Source organism: Varanus komodoensis, unplaced genomic scaffold (genome assembly GCF_004798865.1).
Source record: "Varanus komodoensis strain SLA01 unplaced genomic scaffold, ASM479886v1 scaffold5, whole genome shotgun sequence".
In the NCBI taxonomy this organism is placed as follows: domain Eukaryota; kingdom Metazoa; phylum Chordata; class Lepidosauria; order Squamata; family Varanidae; genus Varanus; species Varanus komodoensis.
This window is the reverse complement of record NW_025336087.1, coordinates 4,460,489-4,483,657: the sequence shown is the minus strand read 5'-3', so window position 1 is coordinate 4,483,657 and position 23,169 is coordinate 4,460,489. Positions and strand designations below refer to the sequence as shown.

Here is a 23,169-nt window from a genome sequence, read left to right as displayed (position 1 = left end):
TTCAAGGGCAGTGCCAATAGTGAACTTGTTGCATTAGCAGACACTACTGATGTTGCACAGAATTGGTTTCTAATAGCATATCGCCTGTGCTAGCAGTAGCACCCTGTTCTTGTTTTATAAAGATCCCACTTTATATTCTCTCTCACAACGAAAAAATGGCAGAATTTTCTTAGCCTTCTAATTTATGTCTATCTGAGAACTGTTGCTATATTAAGGGATAATGGAGAGTTTGCTCTTCAGTTAGTGTAGAATACAGTGATGGAGGAAGTTTCTGTTTTTATACATGGGGGATTTACAAACCTTGAGTTCCTTATAACATTCTCTAGCCTACAACTGTCAGTAAACACCACAGTGTTAAGTAAGGATGGATGCTATGATTGTTCTCAGGAGTTTCTGCATGTGTGTGTTGTACTTGGAACATAAGATGGTCTGTTCTCATGACCGAAGAAAAGAATATGCTGTGCAGTTTGTTCTTTTGTAGAAAGCATAACTTGTTAAAGCATGCTGTGGCCATGAAATCCGAAGAATAATAAATACATGTCTGTCTCCCGTTCTTTCTTGTTTGGCTTAAAAGAGGATTGCACCTGAACTCCCTTGAATAAATTTATTTCTAGTCTCTTTCTATTGTTTTGTATGCAGTGGTACTGCTAATGTGTAGTAGAGCTGGTATCTGGCCTGTCTCAATGTAAGGACTTGCTGGACTTACTGTATCACATTAATATACAGTGAGCAGTGAAAAAAGCAAATCAGCTCATTTTTGGGATATGGTGATCTATGAGCCTAAGGTGAGGAGAAAGAAAGAATATTTCAGCTCAAGTAAGTTCTTTTTTTCTCGTTGGAACTCATCTCACCTCATTTTAGTATTAAGTCAGATCACACATGTAAAAAGCATATAAAACACTTCCATATACAGTAAAACTTCTTAAGCACAATACAACATTTTAATAATGATAATAATACAATAAAAATAAAGTAACTACAGGTACTGAACTCTGCATAATTCGAGGTTCTGAGCTTCACACTAATTCCACATGATCCAAAACACATTGGCTTCGATATGCTAGTTTTCCATGGTCATGCTGTGGTTTTGTTGTGGCGGTGGAACTAGTTCTGACTTGCCACTCACTGCTTTCCCCCTCCTTCCCTTTCCCTCTTTCCTTCCTATCCTTTCTCTCTTCCTATTCTTTGCTTCCTTCCTCTCCTTGCTGCAGGTGCTCACTTGCTGCTTGAGGATGAGGCAAAACTTCCAGGCTTGCTCATTTGTAAACAGGGGTTCTTCTTAAATTGGACATTCATAACTGGAAACTGAGTGTACATCATCCCTAACGCAAGAGGCACAAACCAGTACAGTATTTCTTTTAAATAAATTTTTGAAAACTTTGAAAATTAACTGGAATTTAGCTTCATTGGTGCAAGAATTACTTTGAAATATCTTGTAGTTCTTTCAGGACAGATGGGCATCAAGCACATAACAACAGCTCTCAGAATTCCTCCTATACTATGAGAATTAGATGATACAGCAAAAAGCCGTGGAAATCAAATTGTGTTGAGTTATGTTCATATACTGTCAGCCAAAACAGAACATTTCAAATTCAGGCTTCTAGATTGTTTTCTTATACAATTTACTAGAACCAAAATACCCTCATTGGCAAGTGTATTTGTATTTTATGGAATGTTTTCTAGAAACTAATTTTCTTTTATCACAATACACTGCTTTCTTCCTTGCTGAGCCAACATCCTTTGATCAATTTTAATTTGGTATCAGGTATTAATACTGGGGCTATCTGTGACCTAGGAGCATGCTTTTCCTGAGGCTATTTCGATCTATTGCTATATAATAGAAAGTGGGAAAAAAGGATCTTTTCCTTGGCTATTTTGCTTCAGGTTTTACTGTATATCACACTGGGATCTCATTTATTTATTTAACTTGCATACCACACTAATAATCCCCCAAAGGATCCTCTAAGTAGTTTACAGTTCAACAGATAATAAACAATGTAACAATAATAAAAGTAAAACCAGTAACATAGCAATATAATAGTATAAAAAGAGCAATATAACAATAGGAATGTAACAATGTTTATTCCATTTGTATACTGCCATGGTATAAGATGACTGGTGATATAAAATATTTTGAACAATTAATGATGACTTGGGGAAGCGTGAAAATAATGTTCTGATGCCATGGTGTAGTGCCTTTCAACCTAAGGGCTTTATATTGGTGATCTTCCAGATTTCCCAGCAGGAGCCACTGTAGTCCTTGGCATCATCTGTGGTACTCTGGAGGCTTTCCTAGGCAATGGAGGAGCCTCCAAAAAGCAGCGGCACCTTGGCTAGAGGCCTTTTTCAGCCACTCTCCCCACAGCTTCTACATTGCCTGTCGTAGGAAAGTCTCCTCAGTCAGTCACTAGGCAGGCCGATTCGGGCATGCACATTCTTGGTCCTTGAAAGAAGATGGATCTTTTTCTTGTCACTGAGTGCTCCCTTCTAGTTAGTACAGAGAAATCTTCTCATACAGATCTGTGTTGTTTTTTCTCAGTTGCATGTTTAATTTCCCCAGCAGCACTTGAACAGTGTGCCACACCAGGGACCCTCTTGGAGTCCTCTCTAATTAGCTGATTGCCCCAAATTTCCCTTCCCCCACCTTACAGCTGATGACTGCCAGGGATCTTCTCTCCCCACTCACTCGCAGAGCCTCTGATCAGATTACAGCCACTAGCCATTGCCAGAGCAAATAAGAAAGATGTGGAGAGTACTTGCAGAATGAGCACCCAGTGCAAAAAGAAATACAGGAAAGGGATGGGGAGTTTCTAGCCGAGAGGTCAAAATTGGCCCACCAGGCTAGCCTGTGTGGCCTGCAGGCTTCCTGCTGATGTCTCCAGCCTGCGAGGGCTGTGTGTGTCAATCTAGCCTCCAGATCCAAAATTGTTTGGCAGCCCTATTCTATTCACTTTTGCCAGATCATACAGTACATTTCACTTACTTTGATTATATTCATTCTGGTTTACACAATAACCTAGCATTCAGTAGTAATCTTGATTTCAGGTAGTCACTCAAGTAGAGAGTTGTAACATGAGAAATAGATCATCCTGGTTTTGGCTCAAACAGTAAGTCCTTGCTGCAGAAGGGAAAACAAATGGCAGCAACAGGAATTACTTTCATCAATGTCTGTGACTACCTGGTCCATGTTTTATAGTTGTGCATGCAAGTGCAATCTATAGGATGTTTGAGTTTCCTCATAATAGGTACGTATCCTTTAGTATCCTTGTGACTATTAATTGAACTTTAAAAAAAAATCTTGTGCTGCGGCCTTGATCTCACTGATTTCAGATTGGTCGTACTGGTTTTAGTTGCACTTGTGCAGAGATCAGGAACTGTAAAATTGCAACCTTTCTGATTCTAACATAACCTATATTCACTGTATATATAGACCTTGTTTCTTTGTCCAGAAGGTTTTCCTTATCATTTGTATATTGTGCTATCTTAGAGTCTTTGTAGAATATATATTTTACTTAAGGTGTTTTTAAAAGCCTTCTATCTCCCAGGTATAATTGTCAATTTGGGTGTGACTTCCTGTTCATTGTGTGTTTATGACAAAAACCACAATTTTGTTGTTGTTTGCTGTATAATATGCCAAATAGCCCACAGTTTATCTGTCCCATCTGCTTCCTATTCTGGTTTGTAGGATCTAACTATAATTTTCTTAACATCACATTTTCATCCATTTTAGTCCGCCCTCTTTGAAGCACTTTACTCCTGCTGCCCTGGCTCCCTCTTGCAGTTGACTCAACCCTTGCTCCTTTTCCAGTTGTGTGAAATGTACATTCAAAGTAACAGGCTGAAATGTTTAACATAACTGGGTCACATTATTACTTGGGATGCAAAGTTGTCAAGCTTTTTTTAAATAAATAGAAAACATGTGGCATTTTATGGCAACATGATTATGATGATGGCTTCACGAGAACTCTGTGGAACTTCTTCAGAGATTGAAGACTAATTTGGTTAAGAAAATTCTGTGGCCTTTAGTTTGGACATTGGATATTATATTTATATTGAAAAACAGTAAAAGCCTTAATTTCTCCCTGTTCTGACAGTACTTTCCAGATCAATCTCAATAGATGTATTTCAGTGTCTGCTTTCTGCACATGAAAAGAATTCCTGCTAGGTGAACCACCCATAATAAGCTCTGGTGCAAGTTATCTTTGTGTAAAAGGCTCCTCCACAAACTTAAAAATTTATTCTAAAAAGGAGCATCAACATGAGACTTAATGGCCACAGTGAGAAATCAAAATAAAATCTAGTGTTCTGGGTATGTATTATCTGACTTGTTGAAACAAACCCTTCCAAGAGAAAAATATGTGAAGCCAGTTGTCATGAAACAATAATATACATCCTGACAGCTCTTGAGGCCTGATGTATGAAGTGCTACTGGGATGATTTAGATCTTCTAAGAATGTGATGAAGAGGGGGGAAATCTAAAACAAAACTAGGGGTTCTGATGTTTCTGACGGTGGGATGCTTTCACAGCAGGGAATGCTTATTTACCCAATGGTGGGGTTGGGGGCTTGTGGATTGGAAAGGCGGCAGAGCAAAGACCCAAGGGAGTTTATGTGCACAATCACTGCCACAGAGACTGGAATGTTCAAGCCCTTGGCTGGCAGGGGAGACGGAATGTTCCGACACAGAACTGCTTTTGGAAGAAGGGGTTTGCTGCCTGCAGAGGAATGTTTCGTATTGTCTCTCTGTGTGCGCCTGTGTCTCTCTCTGTTTAAAATATTAAAATTGGGGGGTGGGGAGGATGGGGAAGAGAAGGAAAACAAACATGTGGGTCTGTGTGTGGCTGACAGGTTAATAGGGGATACATAATATTTCTCGCTCAGATTTGAGCACAATCAGTAACCTTTGCTGAAGTTCCAGTGAGGGAGAGACATGGATTTGGCTGTTGTGTCTGTGCTATAAGTATAGATTTCATCACAAGCAAATGGAGACTATATATTGTAGTCAACACGCAAGTTTTTCCAAAACAGAATGCTTTTTCCCATGGTGCAAGGTCAAGCTACACTATGTCTCATGGCAAAGTTGTATTCAAAAATAGAAAAATAATCTTGACTTTTTAAAATAGTTCCTGGTTTAGATGTTGCCTGTGCCATGAACTCGTTCAAGAAAGTTATTTTTTCTCTGTCAGACTCTGTCCTCACTTCTGGAATATAGAGGTAATCTTACAAGATTCTTGCAAGGACTGTGGCAGCTTAATTCAGAGTAAAGCACCTTTAAAAACATGAGTGCCGCTCCAGTCACTTAAAGTTCCCAACATGAAGTTGGATTCATGGTGGTTATTCTGCAAATAGAAGGGCTCATTCCATCTGGAAAAAGCTTCTCTTCCAGCAGACCATTTCCACTGACAGAAAAGGTGATCATGACTGAACTCCTCCTGCAGTACCCCCTCCTCCTGCAGACGTAAGTCACAGTGATGCAATTCAGTGCACCTAGGATGCCTCACTTTCATGTCAATTAATGTTATATATCTGATATCAAGTAGAAGGTAGAGTAGAGGCAAACTCTTTTGGAATCTGCCCAAAAGCTGTCCAAACATCTCCAGACTTCCTTTTGTGCTTGGCCTAGTCATGCAAAGTGAGCCAAGAGGAAGTTGCCGAATGCTTGTGGACTCCTGATTGTACAACCAGCAACCTTTTCCTTCAAGAATGGTGCCTGGTGTAACTGCTCTCACAGCACCCCTCTTCCATGTCCTGAAGCTGCTCCTTGGGCAGCTGCACGTGGAAGTTGCTGGTTGTGCAATCAGGAGTCCACAAGCATTCACCATCTTCCTCTTGGCTGGACTTGCTTTGCAGGTGACAGCACCAGGTGCAGTAGTGGTGGCAGCATCAGGTATGGAAGAGGGGTGCTGCTTGCACAGTGTGTGGGGCTTGAGTTCTGGCAAGCACCCCATTAACACTGGGAACATCTGCCAGAAACTTGGACTCAGGCCCACAACAAAGTGGACCAGAGTTTGGGGAGCCAAACCCAGATGATCTGAAAGATTCCCACCCTCAGACAGATTCCTCACACATGCTTAGTATTAAGTGCCTTAGGGCAGTATATATTGGATAAGAAACTTGATTTTAAGGCAAATATTGAATGAACATCATTCAGTTTCAAAGAGCTGAAACATGAAAGTCTGTTGTTGAGCATTTTAAGCTTTTTGGCTATCAAGTCACAAATGAAGTGGAGCATAACATAGCGGAGCAGGAACAATTATTGCAATTTGGTTATATCTGGCTTGCTTTGAATAGAGACTATGAATTTCATTCACGCTATGCCAGAAGTCCTCAGTAGTTTTGGGGACATTGAGGAATTTGCAAAATTGCTGTGGGCACCTACACAAAGTAGCTAATCAGTGGATTGTTGCTTTGGCATCTACTTGCTGTGTATGTGGGCTTAGGCTTCTTATTCAACAAAAACTTTTGTTTCATTTCTCTTGGACTCCGTGGCATCTATTAAGTAAGTCTTCTATGATTCATCTAATTGCTGGTGGTGCAATATAGCTTCATTTAAGCATATGCTTTGGCAATGTCCAGTAGCTGTTTTTTTGGGGGGGGGGGGGGGTGGCGGCAGGGATGTTATTTACACCAGCGGTCCCCAACCTTTTTGCCACCAGGAACCAGTTTTGTGGAAGACAATTTTTCCACTGACCAGGGGTGGGGAGTGGGGGCGGGGGGAATGGTTTCAGGATAATTTAAGTGCATTACATTTATTGTGCACTTTATTTCTATTAAGATTATGTAGCAATATATAATGAAATAATTGTACAACTCACCATAATGCTAGAGGCCCAAGACCCAAAAGGGCCTTGCAGCGGTGGCATGGGACCTCAAGCAGGCCTTGCAGCCTCGCACTTTGTTGCATGCACACCACACGCTGGGCCTGCTCAGCCTCATGCCTTGCTTGTTCGGTCTCCCTCTTCCTTTTGAGCCCAACACTTACCTGCTTCCCGGTTCCCTTACCATTCCCACACACCCTTCCTGGCTTCTCCATGGCACTTGCCTCCCAGTTCTGCCACTGCCACTCCCTCTTCCTTTTGAGCCCAGGACCGAAAAGGGCGCTAATGATAGTCTGTATTGGCAGCCGCTCCCCAGCAGTGATGCTGGTGCTGGGGAGCGGCAGCAAACGCAGACGAAGATTTGCTCACTGGCCGGCTGCTCACCTCCTGCTGTGTAGCCTGCTTTTTAACAGGTCACGGACCTGTACCAGTCCACGGCCCATGGGTTGGGGACCTCTGATTTACACAGATACATTTTCTACTAAAACCATCTTGAATTCTCACTAATGCTGTTGCAGTTACGTGCTGTTAAGTCATCTCTGATTTTTGGCTACCACACAAATGAGTGTTCTTCAAAATGGCCTATCCTTGACAGCCTTACTCAAGTCTTTAATCTCAAGGCTGTGGCTTTTTTATGGAAGTGTTCTGTTGGCCTTTTTTTTAGTTTGCTTTCAAGTTTCCCTAGCATTATTGTCTTCTCCAGTAAGTTTTCCCTCCTTATGATGTCCAAAGTCCAACAGCCTCACTTCCAAGGATAGTTGCTTCTAGAGCAAGTTCTTTGTTTGATTTGCTCTAGGACCCACTTATTCATCTTTTTGTTGGTCCAGGGTATTCACAAAGCTTTCCTCCAGCAGCATGTTTCAAATGGATCAGTTTTCTTCCTGTCAGTTTTCACCATCCAGCTTTCAAACCCATGCATAGTGATTGGAAATACAGTAGTGTTGATAATCTTGGCCTTGGTCTTCAGTGAAATGTACTTACACTTGATTATATTTTCTAGTTCCTTCATTGCTGTCCTTCCAAGTTTCAGTTGTCTTCAATTTTCTTGCGTTGCACCCTCATTTTGATCTTGCATTCATTGAGCCAATGTGTGCAAAATCTTTCACAATTTCTACAGATTCATTGTTGACAATAAAACTTTGCAATTCTTCTACCTTCATGTTTCTTGTTTTCTTCAATGTTGTTGTTTTCTTCTAGTAGGAAGAAAGTGGTAATATCATCTGCATATATTAAAATACTGATGTATCTTTTAGTGATATTAATCCAGTATTACTTATGCTGGATTAATATCTGCTTACAGATGGCACAGATAGGGAGATAAATTGCACCCTTGTCTGATACCATTGCCTGTACTAACAGAAATCATTCTGTTTCTCTGTATGCATCCTAACTGTAGCTTCTTGTCACAATATTTTCCTGTTCCATGAAAATTAAGAAACTGTCAGTGATAATGGATTCACTATGTCCTTTTGACCCCCAAAAGACTGATATTACAGACTTACTGCCTAAAATCATATATAAATGCCAGCTAAAAATGGACAGTACTTTGGACATTAGGTCCACTTTTGTTTCAATCAGTTTGTAATCGCTAGAAAGTTATATGCATTTCTTATGTGTTTTCTGGCACTACACTTGTGCTATCATTGGAAACCCCTTGCAGGAGCTATATGGAGGATCCCTGTCCTAGATGAAAACACTAACTGCTTATCCCTGCTTACCCACTTTGCGTATATTATTTCTTCGAATGATATAGGTTTTACCTACAAACTCTCATGTAGGAAATCTAAATTAAGCTATTAATTATTCTTAAAGGTGCTGTTTTATTCTTCTGTTGGCCTAAATAAAACTAATAGCTAACTTATCAGAGTTTGTTAGTTGTGACATAGTTGTATTCCTGAGGATTAAACAGTACAGGGTTTGAATGCAATACAAATCATGGCTTCGTATTGTGTGTTATGTAATCCTCAACAACCCTGCATGCCAGACTCAGGTGTCACAAACCCAGGAGCATGGGTGTTTGTTTGCACTCAGCTCCAACAACCCATGAGTTGTCATTGCTGCATTTTTTCTTCTTTTTTAACAAAAGAAAGTTACAGACTACATCAAATGCTTAATGACATTTGTACAAGAAAAATTAATAAATATGTGCCCTCTTTTGTTTTTCAGGCTATCATTTTACTCTGGACATTCCTCATTCTCCATGTATTGCATGCTGTTTCTAGCAGTAAGTATATTCTTTACCATTCTGTTATGGTGTTAAGAAGTCTGTTTATATTACAATAGCATGAAGCTGAAACATTTGCTTCATCAGCATTTCCTTTGGATCATTTGTGCAATGGGAAAACATTAAATGAAAAATATTTGGGTGGGATGGTGGTGCTTGCTTTGAGATGAGTTTGACAGAATGTTGGAAAGTTTGCCCATTATATTTTAGGTGGCTAACTCTGCATTGTGCAAGCCACTTGTAGGCCAAAAGAACATGTAGTCAAGAAAGGTATAGAGGAGGCTTGGTTGCATTTTAGCATCTTCATACTCCAGCTTTTGAGCTTCTTCACCTGTGCTCACCTCATTTTGTAGGTCTTTTGACTCCCTGTGTAGCATTTTCATGGAGCTGGAATGTTGGTCATGGGTAGAAGTTGGTCATGGGTAGAAGGAAGTCTACTTCTGCTAATGCAGTTGATCCTTCTTCAATCTGGATTTAACTTATGTGGGAGATACAAAGTTCAAGGGTGATTTTTCCCTTCCTTCAGTAGAGAGCACAAGACAGATATTTGTGAGATTTCAGAGGAATGTACCCTTGAAATGTACCCTGGTATGTACTTGGTTATAGTGGGGTATTAGTCATGCCCTTTGAATTGTGCCACTGTGAGCAGCTGCCTGTTCTGCCAGCACAGTTGAGCCAGAATTGGGAAGCATCAGTTCACAGGTTGCAGCTGCTGCCACGTTTCTGAAGTTTAGGCATTCCAAGCAAGCAGCATGAATATGTGGACATGATTTTGTTCAGGGTCATTCTGCATTCTCCTGTTCAGGTCAGGAGTCTCCCTCAATTCTCTCCATTTCTGGAAAGCCAGTTCAAACATGGGAGAAGGAGCAGGGCTGATTCAAACAGCTTGCTGTTGGATGAAGCAGCAGAGAGACATCCCTTTCTCACCTAAGTGAGATATGGAGGTCTTCTCTTCTTACTCATACTTAGCCTGAGGTTGTGCTGTCATGAGCTGCCTTGCCTCTAAGCTAGCCTTCCCCAGTGTGATGTCCTCCAAAAGTTTTAGACTTCTGTATTTATTAGCTCTTTCCACATTGTCAGTGGCCAGTAATGATGGGAGCTGTAGTTCAAAACATCTGGAGAACATGAGGCTGGGGAAGGCAGGACCTGACTGAGCATGAGGCAGCTGTAGAAGAGAGGGCAACATGTTTCCTCTGTCAACAAACCTAGGAAGGAGTGGGAGGGAACACATCCATAAAATGTTTCACGGGCTTCAGCAACATACATCTTGGTCTGTAGTTGTTCCCCAGTCGTGGCAAGGTATGTTCTAGCACTTTGTTCTTGTTTCCTTTTGAAATAGAGAAATAGCTTCCAAAGTGGATGGGACAGCCTAATAAAAATGGGAAACTTCAGCAACATGTTTGTGTATTCAAGCGAAAAATAGGGAGGGCAGGTGTGGGGGAAAGCCTGCAGTCTTAGTGAGACATATGGGAATGGATTTCATAAATTATTTCCAGCAGGACTGTGTGGATATCTTGTGGATTTATTATAACTTGGAAAGCTTAGACTTTTAAAAACACTCTGATTTAATTATTTAAAATAGAAATCCTTCTTGCCATATGATTGTTCATGGACTGAGGGGGAGTATGTTGTTTTCCAAAGTACATTTAATACTTGCACCCCATCACCAGGCCACCATCTCCATTTGCAGGATTTGTTTTACTATCTCCTTCAATAAATTTTAAGCAAGTTTCAACTCCCACCTGAATGATAAGTCTGGTCTTTGAACCTGTAATGATTTATGAAATGTTCCTTTGGTTGGGACCTTTATTTCAGGACTGACTGATTCCTTCCTGGAATTAAGCATCTTGGTTTTACTCTTGGAACACATGAGTTGCATGGATCCAAGTCACTTTACAATGTGTGAAATGAAAGCACTTGATTCTGGACAGTAGTGAGATGTTGCCTTCAGTGTTGTCTTATATCTCTGTTGGCCCTGACTGATTTTGCCTTTGCCAAATAACATTGGTGCTACCATCTTATATTCTCAAAGCATTATTCTTTGTGATATTGCCCCTTCTGCATGGCAGTTGCTCTCTAAGCAGAAGTATTCTCTGTCATGGAAAATCCTTGACTGGAGATGCTTGGCATTGAATATGCCAAGCATGTAATATGCCTTAAGTATGCAAAACATGTCCTGATATTGAGCTCTGGGTCCATTGATGCAAGGAGCATTAAATGCCTATCACTGTCTAAGAATGCACTTATTGCTTATAATAAGTTGAACACTGGACCCATGAAGACCATTTTACATGAAAAAAGAAGAGGAGTTCACAATTCTGGTATATTTTGTTGTGCTGAGTTGGTCTTGTGAGTACTTGAGTGCGTGTCCATTTCTCAACTGGTCACATCGTGAAATATCTTTAAAATACATTGAATTAGTAGCACTATTATTGCTATTAACATGGATTAGGTCCCCTATAAATTAGTTCATTAGTTGCAACCCTTTTTAAACAGCGCAATCTTACAATGAAGTCCTTTAGTAAATCTGAAAGTACAGTAATCCAAAGCTCTATATGATGAAAGACAATAAAACATGTAGTGAAGCACATTCCATCGGTGGGGCTGGGTGGGGTGGGCCACACACTGAAAAGGCCTCTCTAGTAGCCATCTTTCCAACTCAGAATGAATGACATTCATGCTTAAAGTTGTAATCTGCAAATGTGTTAGAGAATTTTTAAAATTGAAAAAAACCAGTTGCTCTGTTTGTAACTCTGTCCTTCTGGCCTTGCAGCTTCATCACAGCAACAGTGCATGCAGATTTAATAAAATCTCATGTAAGAAAACCAAAACACGTTTATTTTTCCTTTTGTTTTGGTTATTCTTAGGTTTTGAAGTTCACAATAAAAAAGAAAAACAGTAACTATATATTTGGGGCTGTACAAAGAACAGGTATGAGAAAACAGCCAACCCCTTTCTCTTAGAAGAACTCAGATTATTAAAGGCAACAGCATGGCTTAGAATCTTGGAACATTTTATTTATATATGTAGTTATTCAAAGTATGTATATACAGCTTTGGGGGCCTGAGAAAGTGACTACAGAAAGTCAGTATTAAAAAGAACAATACAACTTTTCATAAAAGAAATAGCCACATCACTTAATTAAAGGAAAAACAATGTCAGCAAGTAAAAACTTAATCGTGTACATTGGTAGCAAAGTAGCAATTTTGCCTTAAAAGAAGTTGTCTGTTTCTTCTACACAAGGTTCAGAGGGAACAGAATTGTTCTTTTAAACCAGCATTGCTGCCTGCTTCCACCCCTTACCCGAGTAGCCATTTCAGCAAGCAGGTAGGGTTAGTAGGCAGAGACAAAAGCCCGAGTGAGGGATGTATGTCCGCCCCTGTTGTGCAGGGAACGTCCAGGCCCCAGGGTGCAGCTTGATCCCAGCTTTATCTTTGAAACCCAGAATACCATGATCATGATGGGTTCCCGACCATCCAGTTGCTCTGTGGCTTTCAGCTCTCCCGCCTTGCCCCATCGATCATGCATGCCACCCCAGTGCAGCAAGATTGCCATCCAGCTGCACTATTTGGCTCAGCTTCATTTTCTGATATAAATGTTAGACCTCCAACCAGACAGCTTAACAATGTGTTCTGGTGATGGCGTGCTAAACATGTCAGACTTCCTGCAGGTTCTCCCCCACTCTCCCATGGGTCTTCATTGGGATAAGCTAGAAAGAGCCTTGGAGATTTCTGTGGAATCTCTCAGTTTGGAATGCTCTCAGCTTTTAATGAGTTAGTGGCTCAGTCTTGTGCAATAAGGAAGAGCTTACCCAAGGGGTGGTTCTGCCTATTATAGTGACTTGCCACTTACAAGATGCAGATGTGATTGTGTGTCTCTGTATAGATGTTTCATGGCTTCCAGCTTTCCCACGTGGCAGTGCAGAACTCTGCCACTGGCCCCGCATCAAGTCTGATACATCTGATAACCTGTTTCAAATGTTCTTTCTGACTGGCTTCATCTGGCTGTTTGCATGCCTGACTCCAGCTGCAGTTGTGTGATGCTCGTGACTTCCCAGTTCCTAACATGTGGCATTACTCACACTGCCTGGTCTAATCATAACCAGACGCTTGAAACTTCAGCCTCTCAAGGGCTGGAGGAATCTTGTATATGCTGGTTTGACCGCCTGTGCTACATACAAAAACAAAACACCAACCCAAAAGGATATGGTCGTGCAACCAGCCACATGGACAGCTAGATTACTGCTCTGCAGGTCTGCTGGAGAAACTGACAGAGGCATAGCCTCCCCTTAATCCAACTCTGCATTTACCTCTCCTTGACGTGCTCCAGATTGCAAGAAAGGTGCAGCTTGTTTTCAGAGGGAGTGTTTGTTCTGGCCTGCTGGCAGATCCCATAGCTTGTCAGTTACTTAAAGCAAATTGCTGAACCACAAACCCAGGCTTGTAACGGCCACTGCCTCTGTCAGTGTGGTAATTCCTATCATGAATGGTTTTAGAGTTTTACTTGCCTCCCCCTACTCCAGGAATACTGACTTGATATAGACCTCTTAAAGTGTGCACACTTTTTTTGGAATATGTTTTTACACCTGCCTTTTGGGGTGCAGAGTGTAGAGACAAGTCACTGAGGCAGTGGATCACTGAGTTGACACCAAAGATGGGGGACGGCCCCATGCTCACCTCTGCTGCCTCGCATATTTTGCTGACTTATTCCCAGTAGGTAGAAATACCTAGAGGTGTATAAGTAGAGTAAAGAAGCTTTGCTTTCTGTAGTGCCCTCTACAGAAAATAGCTGATTTGTGCTGGGAGTTATAAGCTCCATTTCTATCTAAACTTGCATAGAGTCATGCGTTTAACTACATTTTTACTTTATTTATTAATTTATTAATACATTTCTACACTGCTTCTATTCAGTCTGTGACACTCAGGATGGCCTACAGCATATTAAAAAAATAAACATAACAAACACCGCCAGTCACATATTTAAACCATTGCAAGATAAAACCCAATAAAATATCCCATTAATAAGAATAAAACAAAGATTGACAATGAGACCATTGAAACAGTAATGGAATTCAACTTCCTGGGATCTAAAATTGACCAACGTGTGACCACAGTCCTGAGATCAGAAGGCTCATAACACTTGGAAGAAATGCAACGTCCAGCATGAATAACATATGGAAGAGTAGAAACATCATCCTCTCTACCAAATGCAGATTAGTCAGGGCAATAATTTTTCCATTTGCCACATATGGCTGTGAAACTTGGACTCTGAAAAAGGCTGAGGTGGTATAGTGCTGGAGTTATATGCTCATGCCTCAGTGTTCTTGTTAGGAGGTGAGCTGCTCTGCTTTGAACCAATCGCAATTTCTGAACCATTTTTAAGGGCAGGCCCACATAGACCATGTTGGTATAGTCCAGGTGAAAGGGTGCCAGGACATGGATTACTGTTGTCAGATTTTGCCTGTCCAGATAGGCAGGAAGTTGGAAAATCAGCCAAAGCTGATAAAAGATCTCCAGGCCAGAGAGCTCACCTGGTGTAAAGTCAGCCAGCTTTGGGTCAAGAAGCACTCTCAAACTTTGAACCATGTCCTTTAGGGGAAGTGCAACCCCATCTAGGACAGGGCAGATGTCATCCAACTGGACAAAGGATCCACCTATCAACAGGACCTCTATCTTGTCTGGATTAAGTCTCAATTTATTAGCCCTCGTCCAAGCCACCACATTGCCCAGACACTGGTTCAGCACTGAGACAGCAACACCTGAATCAAATTAAAAGGAGAGGTAGAGTTGAGTATCATCTGCATACTGATGAAACTTCAACCCAGACCTCCAAATGAGCTCTCCCAGCAGTTCCATGTAGATGTTAAATAGTATGGAGGAAAGTATGGGAGGAAAGTATGGATCCCTGTGGCACTCCATGGTGCAAAAGCCATGGCGCTGACCCATACTTCTCCCACACTACCTTCTGGAAATAGCTGGGCACCACTGCAAAGCAGTGCCTCCTACTCCCAACCCAGTCAGGCATTCCAGAAGGATGCCATGGTCAATGGTATTGAAAGCTGCTGAGAGGTCTAGGAGAATCAACAGGGAACTCTGTCTTTCTCCTGGCAAAGGTCCTCATACAGGTTGACCAAGACTGTCTTCATGCCAAACCCAGCCCTAAAGTCAGACTGAAATGCATTAAGATGGTCAGTTTCCTCCAAGCGTACCTGGAGCCACTGCATCAGTGCCAGCTCAAGCACCACTTTACAATCATAAGTAAAATTCTCAGTGTAACATCTCCATTAATACATATGTAAGAAACAAAAAGGGCATTTCAAGAAGGTGATTTGGATAATCTGCCTAATCCTTGTCCTCTTTACAGAGAGGAGAAACTGAACTGATTAATTCCCTCTTGAGTGCTTTCCACTATAGACTGGCTTTTCACACCACCACTGAACCAATGCACTCAAGTGTTTCTGTTAATTTGTAAGTTTTGTAAAATGCTTTGGATGCTTACCGCAGGAAGGTGATCCAGAAACTAAAAATGCATGAATGAATACTACTGCCACTGAACACTACTTCTGAACAGGGAAAATAAGTTAACTCTATCGGTAGCCTTTTGCTGGTGTGCTTAACCCGTTTAATGTGCGTCTCTGTGCTACTCAGTCGGCAGATACTCCTTGCAGATTTCGGGAAGGCAAGAGACATCCCTCCACCCCACTGCAATTACGTAGTATAGCATGAAATAGTGCAGGATGCAGAGCCTCTTTAGCCACTGTTTGGTGTTGGGTCATTTGCTGACCAAGCCAAACAGTCAGATGCAAGGTACTCAGGGCCCTCAAGTCATCAGTGAGAGTGTAACGCTGTAACGCTGCAATCCTTATGTATACTTTCCTTATACAGGGTCTTTATTCTAAGTAGATATAGAAAAGTGCAGTGTAAGTTAGACTAACGGGATCTGTACCAATTATTCTCATGTTATTGGAACTGGAATTATTGATCCATTCTGTTGTTGGAACCAAAAACCTGCCAGGCTGGAGAATAATTGCCTGATGTTGGTGAACAGAGAGCAGCAGTATCAGAGCCATAAATCCAGGCCCACTGATGCATTAGGCACAGCCCAGATGCTTTGGGATGTGACTTCTTGGGAGTATTGCTCTTGTTGGACAGGAGATTTTCTTAACAGTCTGAGGTTAAGTCTTTCTTGTTCAAAAGATAACATTGCCAGCATCTTTAGTATTGCTCAGTCTTAGGCTAGAAGTACCCTATTGGACTTTGAGGAAACAGTGAAATAATGAAGGGACTGACGAAGAAGAATATAGTGCTGGTCCTTATTTTAGCTGTTTGCTGTCCTTACTGGGAGGGAAATTCCTGTCAGATAACAGCATCTACTTGCTACTATTCCTATACAACTGAACACAGCTAGGCTGCCTGACAAGCTGGGAGGGAAAAATGATTCAGTTGAGTAAGCTGATGATAGTTATCCTCCCTCTTGCTTGTTTCCTTGCAGAGTAAAGCAGGGGTTGCCTGAATGTCAAGGGAACTGAATGAAGGGAATTGTTCAAACCCTTGCTTGTTCCTCTGCAGACAGCTGAAGGAATATGGTCTATTCTCTGGCTGGCATAACTGGGGCAATGATTTTAGAATAAAATGCAAAGCCGGCCTTTAAAAATATGGGAAAATTGCTGAATAATCGTTCTTTTTATGTAGGGAGGGAAATTCTAGTAATATATTAAGATACATAAGTTTGGTTTAAGATGTGGATTTTGGTCCCTTCTTCATTCTTTGGAATTTAAGCTCTGGTTAACTGGGCAGCTGTCCTGAATCTTACTGACTCAGGAATGGAAAGATTTACTTGACATGGAAATTGGATGTGTCCTTGCCTGTGAAAATGCAGCTGTCGTTCTGTCTTTAGTGTACGCATTTCTTGAAAATGGTCTGTTTCTTTATGCCCATTCCTCCAATACAAAAACATTAAAATCCTATTGGTTCATAAATTCCTGATTTGAGGGTATGCATGTATGAAGTATACGTTCAAATCAAGCCAGTAACCCAGATTCTTTGGGTACAAATATAGTAAAAACATAAAATTTAAAAAATGAATGAAAATGTCAAATAATAAAAATAAGATAACACCAACAAGAAAGCGTGAAAATGAATAAAACCAGAGTAGAAGCAGTGCAGGAAAACTGCACTGAACACAAAGCTTGAACACTGTTCTTAAAAAGCATGGAGGAACAAAGACCTTCATCTGGTACCAAGGAACCAGGCGAGTATCTCTGGCAAACCAGCACTGAGAAGCCCCACTTTTTATGTAGCTTCTTTCTTCTCTTGCTTTGGTGGGGACACCTGGAAAAGGATCTTAATGATTTCCTGAAGTCCAGGTAGGCCAATATGGAAAGAATATGCTTCCTTAGTTAATCTGGAACTAATTCACTTAAATCCTAAAACCAGTTCAATGAATTGCTCTCAGATATGGGCTGGAATCCAGTGCAAATGACAAAGTTCTGGCATAACATGATCACATCAGCCAGCACCATTTAGCAGCATAGCTGCCCCAGCATTCCTGAACCATTTTAAAAGCAGGCAAAGTATAACGCATGAGCTATCCTAGGAGAGAGGGCCGCATTGTATTGGATAGCACAGTGAGAAGTTGCCAGTCAACAAGTTTGTACCCAAAACAGAGATTTTTATTGAATCAGTATTTCAGAGAGCGGTTGGCTGCATTTGCTCTTTGCTTGGCTTTGGGACAAGAATTGAAATAGCTATAACTGATGTACCTGATAGTATGTACCTGATAGTGATGGGGTTTAGTCATAAGCTGCTTTATTCACAGTGTAATGATATGGTCCTTTGTTTCAGATGTGATAGAATTAAGAGTGTCTTACCAAACCAGTTAAATCTCCTTTAAACGTTGCCCACTAATTTAAGTAAATATGTGAACTTCTTATCCAGTAATGGATGACCATGTGTTATCAGGAAGATTAGGAGATAAACTCTGTTTTTTCATTGTGCTGGTTCATACGTTTGTCCTACGCTAAAGAAAACAGAAAATTTCTCAAGACTGCCCTTAGCTGTCACTATACAAATATAGAGAAGGGAGAGCAATTGACCTCCTGCTCATGGAAGTCAGCAAGACAGAAGAAATGTGTTGCATTCCCATGTCTTGGCAAAATGTGCATAGCTTTGCACGTCTCATCCAAACCCCCTCTATTGTGTTGTACTTCCTTGCCTTCCCTTGTATACTCACGAAATAATTTGTGGCAAGTTGATGACCTGGCATGGACGTTGGGGGCGGGGGGTGGGGCACGACCATACAATCTACCCAACGCCTCTAAGTTATTCATCTGGTTCTTCTTTTCAATTGGTGAGGAGGGAAGTGGCTGTTCAGCACTATTGAATGAACCAGGGGCCATGATGTAGACCCTCTTCCAGCCTGAGGGCTGAATTCCAGTTCAGGGAAACACTTGAGGTCCATCTTCCAACGGTTGATCATGGTTGGGCTCAGAGGCATAAGAAGGTAAGTTAGACTCTTAGTCCATCTAGCCCAGTGTGGTCCTCATTGACTGGCAGAGAAGCTCCAAGTTTCAGGCAGGTTTCTTCTTGAATGCAGGATACCAGGTAGTTTGGAGAAAGTGCAGGATGAGGCTGGGAAGGCTGACCTTGATCTGAGTTTTCTGCAGGAGCAGCCCCCCCCCCCCCCCAAAATCCCCTCCAGTTGTTCCTACCGCATGGTGGAAAGCAGACCTTTGCTACCCTTGCGTCATAGGAAGAATCAGAGAGAGACAGAGAGAGAGAGAGAGATCGTGGCTGAGAGAGTCATTGGAGGCAGAGGTGAGAGGATGCCCTCCCCCACAGCTTCCTACAGAGATGCAGGGAAGCTTTGGGCTTCAGGCCTCATGCTTCCCCCAGAGATGTAGGCTCGTCACAGGCCGGGAGAAAGGAAGAAGAGCCAGCCAAGAAGCTTGCTTGCCTGCCCCCACACAGGCCAGACAGTGGGATGCTACCAGATGGATGCTTCTCCCCACTGCAGCACAGGCAAGCTACAGAAATGCTGCAGAGCAGCCACCACTACCAAGGAATCACTGCTTGCTTGTTCTCCTCCCTGCTGGGGTTTACTGACAACCAGTGCAGGTGGCTGCAAGGCTCCTGGACTGGGTAAATCTCTGCCCCCACCCCCCCAGTCGCAGAAGCACAGGCAGGCCAGCCTTTGAAATCCAGCGTTCAGGCCACCAAGAGGACTTCTCCCAAGAGGGATTAGCCACCAAACCGTGGCTCACATGGGCACAGCAGCTCTTCAAGTCCCTTCCTACCAGGGGCAGGTGCTGGTAAACCAAGTGGCCTGATCCCCATCTCAGGGCACCACTGGATGTAGCCTCAAAGGTAAAGCTCCATGTCACTCCCTGAGCCTCACTGCAGCCCAGGAGATTCCCAACAACACATGTGAACCCCACTCCCCCAAGGAGCCAAGTTCTCACTCTTCCAAGCCCAGGCATATCTCCCTGGAGCGGGTGCTTCTTATCTGCCCCATAGGAACAGGTCCAGGGAGAGGTCTCACCAGGCCACTGTGGTGAAGTGGTTAAAGTGTTGGATTGGGAGGTCTGAGTCCCAGTCCTCACTTGGTCCTGAAGCTCACAGGGGGCCTTTGGACCAGTCATTCACTCTCAGCCTGCCCTACCTCACAGAGTGATTGTTCTGAGGATAAAATGAAGAGGATGATGACAGTGTCAAGGTGTGCTGCCTCAGGTTCCTCATTTAATATAAAGTGCAAGATAGCAGTGTAATGGGGGCAACACCACTGTTAGCACTCTTGGTTCCCCAGCTACAGGGGAAGTAAGCACATCAGATTTTGCTCAAACTGTAAGTGCAGCCGTACCCTCAGCCCTTGGTCCCGTTCTTCTACCAGGGAGGGAGGGAGAGTAAGAGAGGTCTGGATGGTGCCAAAGGCAGAAGCACTCTCTGAAGGAACTGCAATAGAAAATGCTTGCTGTTGCCCACCCACTCCTCCAACTTGTGGAACAGCAGCTCACCAATAGGAATGGCACAGAGGCAAGCATCCTGAGGGCCACCTGTTCCCAGCATCTGCTCTTCAGTATCCTTGATATCCCGGAGCTAAGAGGGCAGGACCAGCAACAGCATTTTCAGCAGCACCCCATTCACACTTGACAGTGACTTTACCTCTTGGTCTTGAAGAGTTCCTGCATAAGGAATGGGCAAGTCCAGCCAGTCCCTAGTTCTGCTTCTGGTACTGCTGTGATATCAGCTGTGATGGCAGCTGTCATAGGGCATGATGCCAGTGCTAGCTGTTCCAAGGGAGAATTATTCTGTTGTGGTGCTCACTTCCAGATCTTTGAAGAATGTGGAATGTGATGTGCTCCCAGTGGACCAGCATGATGGATGATCTGATGCTACCTTCCATAGGTGCTTTGAAACAGCAGCCACCTCCCTGTGAGCCTCATGGTGGCTTATGGAATCTACTCTAGACAAAGACATCTAAGATTTTGCATGGGGTGCTACTTCAGCTGTGGCATTCCTAACTTATGCCACCTAGGACACCTCAGGCAAAATGCTGCTGCTCCTGTTTGGGTGCCACTTCTGCTTAGTCTCCCTAGGAATTTAGCTGGGAGGGAAGGAAGGACAAAAAAGACGAAAAGTTAGACTTGGGCTTGGCATCTTTGCCCTCATTATGCAACCAGGGGTTTCTCCTTGCAACAACACTAAAAGCTGGAGTTGCACACCTCAAATTAGTTTGCCTTCTGCACATGGGGGAGAAATGGACATTTTTTATTCACCAATGAATTTCTGTACTCCATTAGTAAGAAGAGGACAGGTAGGCCCACCCTTGGGCTGGGCTCCTTTGGGCTAGGCAGGGTTCTCTCCTTCCTCCACAGACTGGCATCTCATGAAGAACCAGATGGGTAAACATTGCTGAAAAAGACTACTATCAGGTCCAACTTGTTAGAAGACTCAACTGGAGTTTCTCAGGGAGGCCCTACCTCCTCTGAGAAGATCAGATCAAGGTTTGCCTTCCTAGCCCTGGAAGTGGTGCTTCCCTAAAACTAGCTGGCTTCCTTCACTCACGGTGAACAGAAATTCACCAGTTAGTGAAGAATTTCCTTTTCTTTACTTGAGATGTTGGGAATTGAACCTGGGACCATCTGTATGCAAAGCTCCTGCTGAGCCACGGCCCCTGCAAAAAAAAGGGAGGTGGTGGTAAGACTCCCAGGTAAAAGGATGTGCCACAAATATTTGCAGATTTTCAGATTTAACTCTCTTTCTGCTGGTAACAAATACTTAGGGAAGGCAATTTAATCTTTTCGAATGGAGGGAAAATCTGTAAAAGTTCAGGGAATAACCAAACAATTTGTGGGAATGGGAAAGGGGACATGATCATTTATGGAACCCCCACAAGGCCGGATTGGGACCCCAAGCTCTACACTGCTGAGCTAGAGGAACAGAGAGGGGTGTGCATGGCGGTTGGGACAAAGTTGTCTTCCCCACTTTCCTAGCATTTATCTGTGATGTTGGATAGAAGGGACTGGAGTGAGCAAACAACCTGTTTCCCTTCTCTGCTTCATGTGCAAGTGCGGCATTATATTGAAACGGTAGCATTAGTCAAAGGAATCAGAGAGAAGGTAGAAGGAACCCAACTGTATTTCGCGGGAAACTAATTTTCAGAGCTACCAGCACAGCTCTGTTTCCACACTGATTTCAGCAAACCGAAGAGTAGCAGAGGTGCAGCCACTTTTTTGCTGGAATGAGCTATTTGTGGATCAGATTCACATAACAGGCAGATGTGTACTGCATATGGCAACACTGAATTTCATCTGCCCATTTAATGATTATTTCCGGTACTTTGAGCATGGCCTTGTGCTTCTAAGGCACACTGAAATATTAACCGTAACTCGATGGTGCAGCCCAAGCCTTTACTGTGCCCCTCTTGTACCATCTTTGCCCCATGGCCAGCTGTGGTGTGATACTAATAGTCCATGACTATCTTTAGCCGAAGTTTGGATTTAGATACTCAAGCACCTGTCAGGTTTGCCATTAACTGAAAGATCTGGGGGCTGTCAAAGGGAGTGACAGACTCCTCTTCTTAAGTTGGGAACTGTGAAATGATACTGTTTTGTAGACCAAAATAAAGCTGGCACCAGTGCAAAGTGTGTATCCTCTTACTCCGCTGTCTACACCAAATGCACAGCTAAGAGCAGCTTGTTTTTTAAAGTGAAGCAAGAGAAAATCCTCTCCAAGCATAGCTGCCCTTAGCAAAAGTGGAGCCCAGTGCAGCTGCTTTTAAGTGCCTTTTAAAAAGAAAAAAGAATGAAATCACAGCTCTCCTATATCATGTCTGCTTTGGCCCCAATTGAAACGCAGATCTATATCTGTTTCTGCATTGTAATCTTTGTGTTCAGTAATGGCTATTACTTAGCAGAGTCTGTAAACCATGCGTTAATCCTTTTTGAAGGGCTTGAGGATATAGTTCTGTGTAGTGATCCTTTACTATTTTCAAGTGCAGAACATATACCACAGTACATGAGTTCTGTCAGTGGCCAATACAAAACCTAATTTATGCATAGATTTAGGAGGTGAAAATCAGCACACTGTCTTTTGAACATTGTATGAAAGGTCTAAATAAGTTGTATCTTGTACAGAAAAGTACAGTCTAGATTGGAAAGTTGTGCATATAACGTACCTTTTTTTGCTATTTTACCGGCAGTACATGCTGATTGCTGAAAGCTTTTCTAGTTTTGTAGGTTGTGCTTGTAGAAAATAGCTTGTTAGGCTGGCCCACAGTGCTTTAGGAGTCTGTCCATTTGGTCAATAGAACCTGCTTGGTTTATCCTTTTTGCTGGAAGTGGTAGTGGTGAGCTGACCTATTGTAATATTATAAGTGAAAGCAATCTCTGTGTGGCATTTTTCTCCTCTTCTAAAGGGCTATGTGACCTGATGGACACAATGGAAAAGCTTATCCTCCACATCTCTGCAGAAAAAAATGCTATTAGACTTCAGTTTTCTTGCTGTTAATAATTACAAATACAAATGTAAAGCAACTTTTAAAGCAGCTTTTGTTCATTCTTAGGATCTAAGGGAATGTCACACACAGTTCTCTTGGAGCTGAGGGAATGAGAAGGTCTGGGTAGACTCAA

The 23,169-nt window shown here is 42.5% G+C and overlaps 1 protein-coding gene across 2 annotated transcripts in view; it reads left to right on the top strand.

Moving 5' to 3' along the window:
• PLPP1 (phospholipid phosphatase 1) overlaps nucleotides 1-23,169 on the top strand; it is a 98,724-nt gene that overhangs the window by 66,695 nt on the left and 8,860 nt on the right. For both annotated transcript variants that reach the window (XM_044446271.1, XM_044446270.1), the window contains exon 4: nucleotides 8,984-9,041. In XM_044446271.1, coding sequence (XP_044302206.1) covers nucleotides 8,984-9,041 — 58 coding nt within the window. The remainder of the gene's footprint in view (nucleotides 1-8,983; nucleotides 9,042-23,169) is intronic.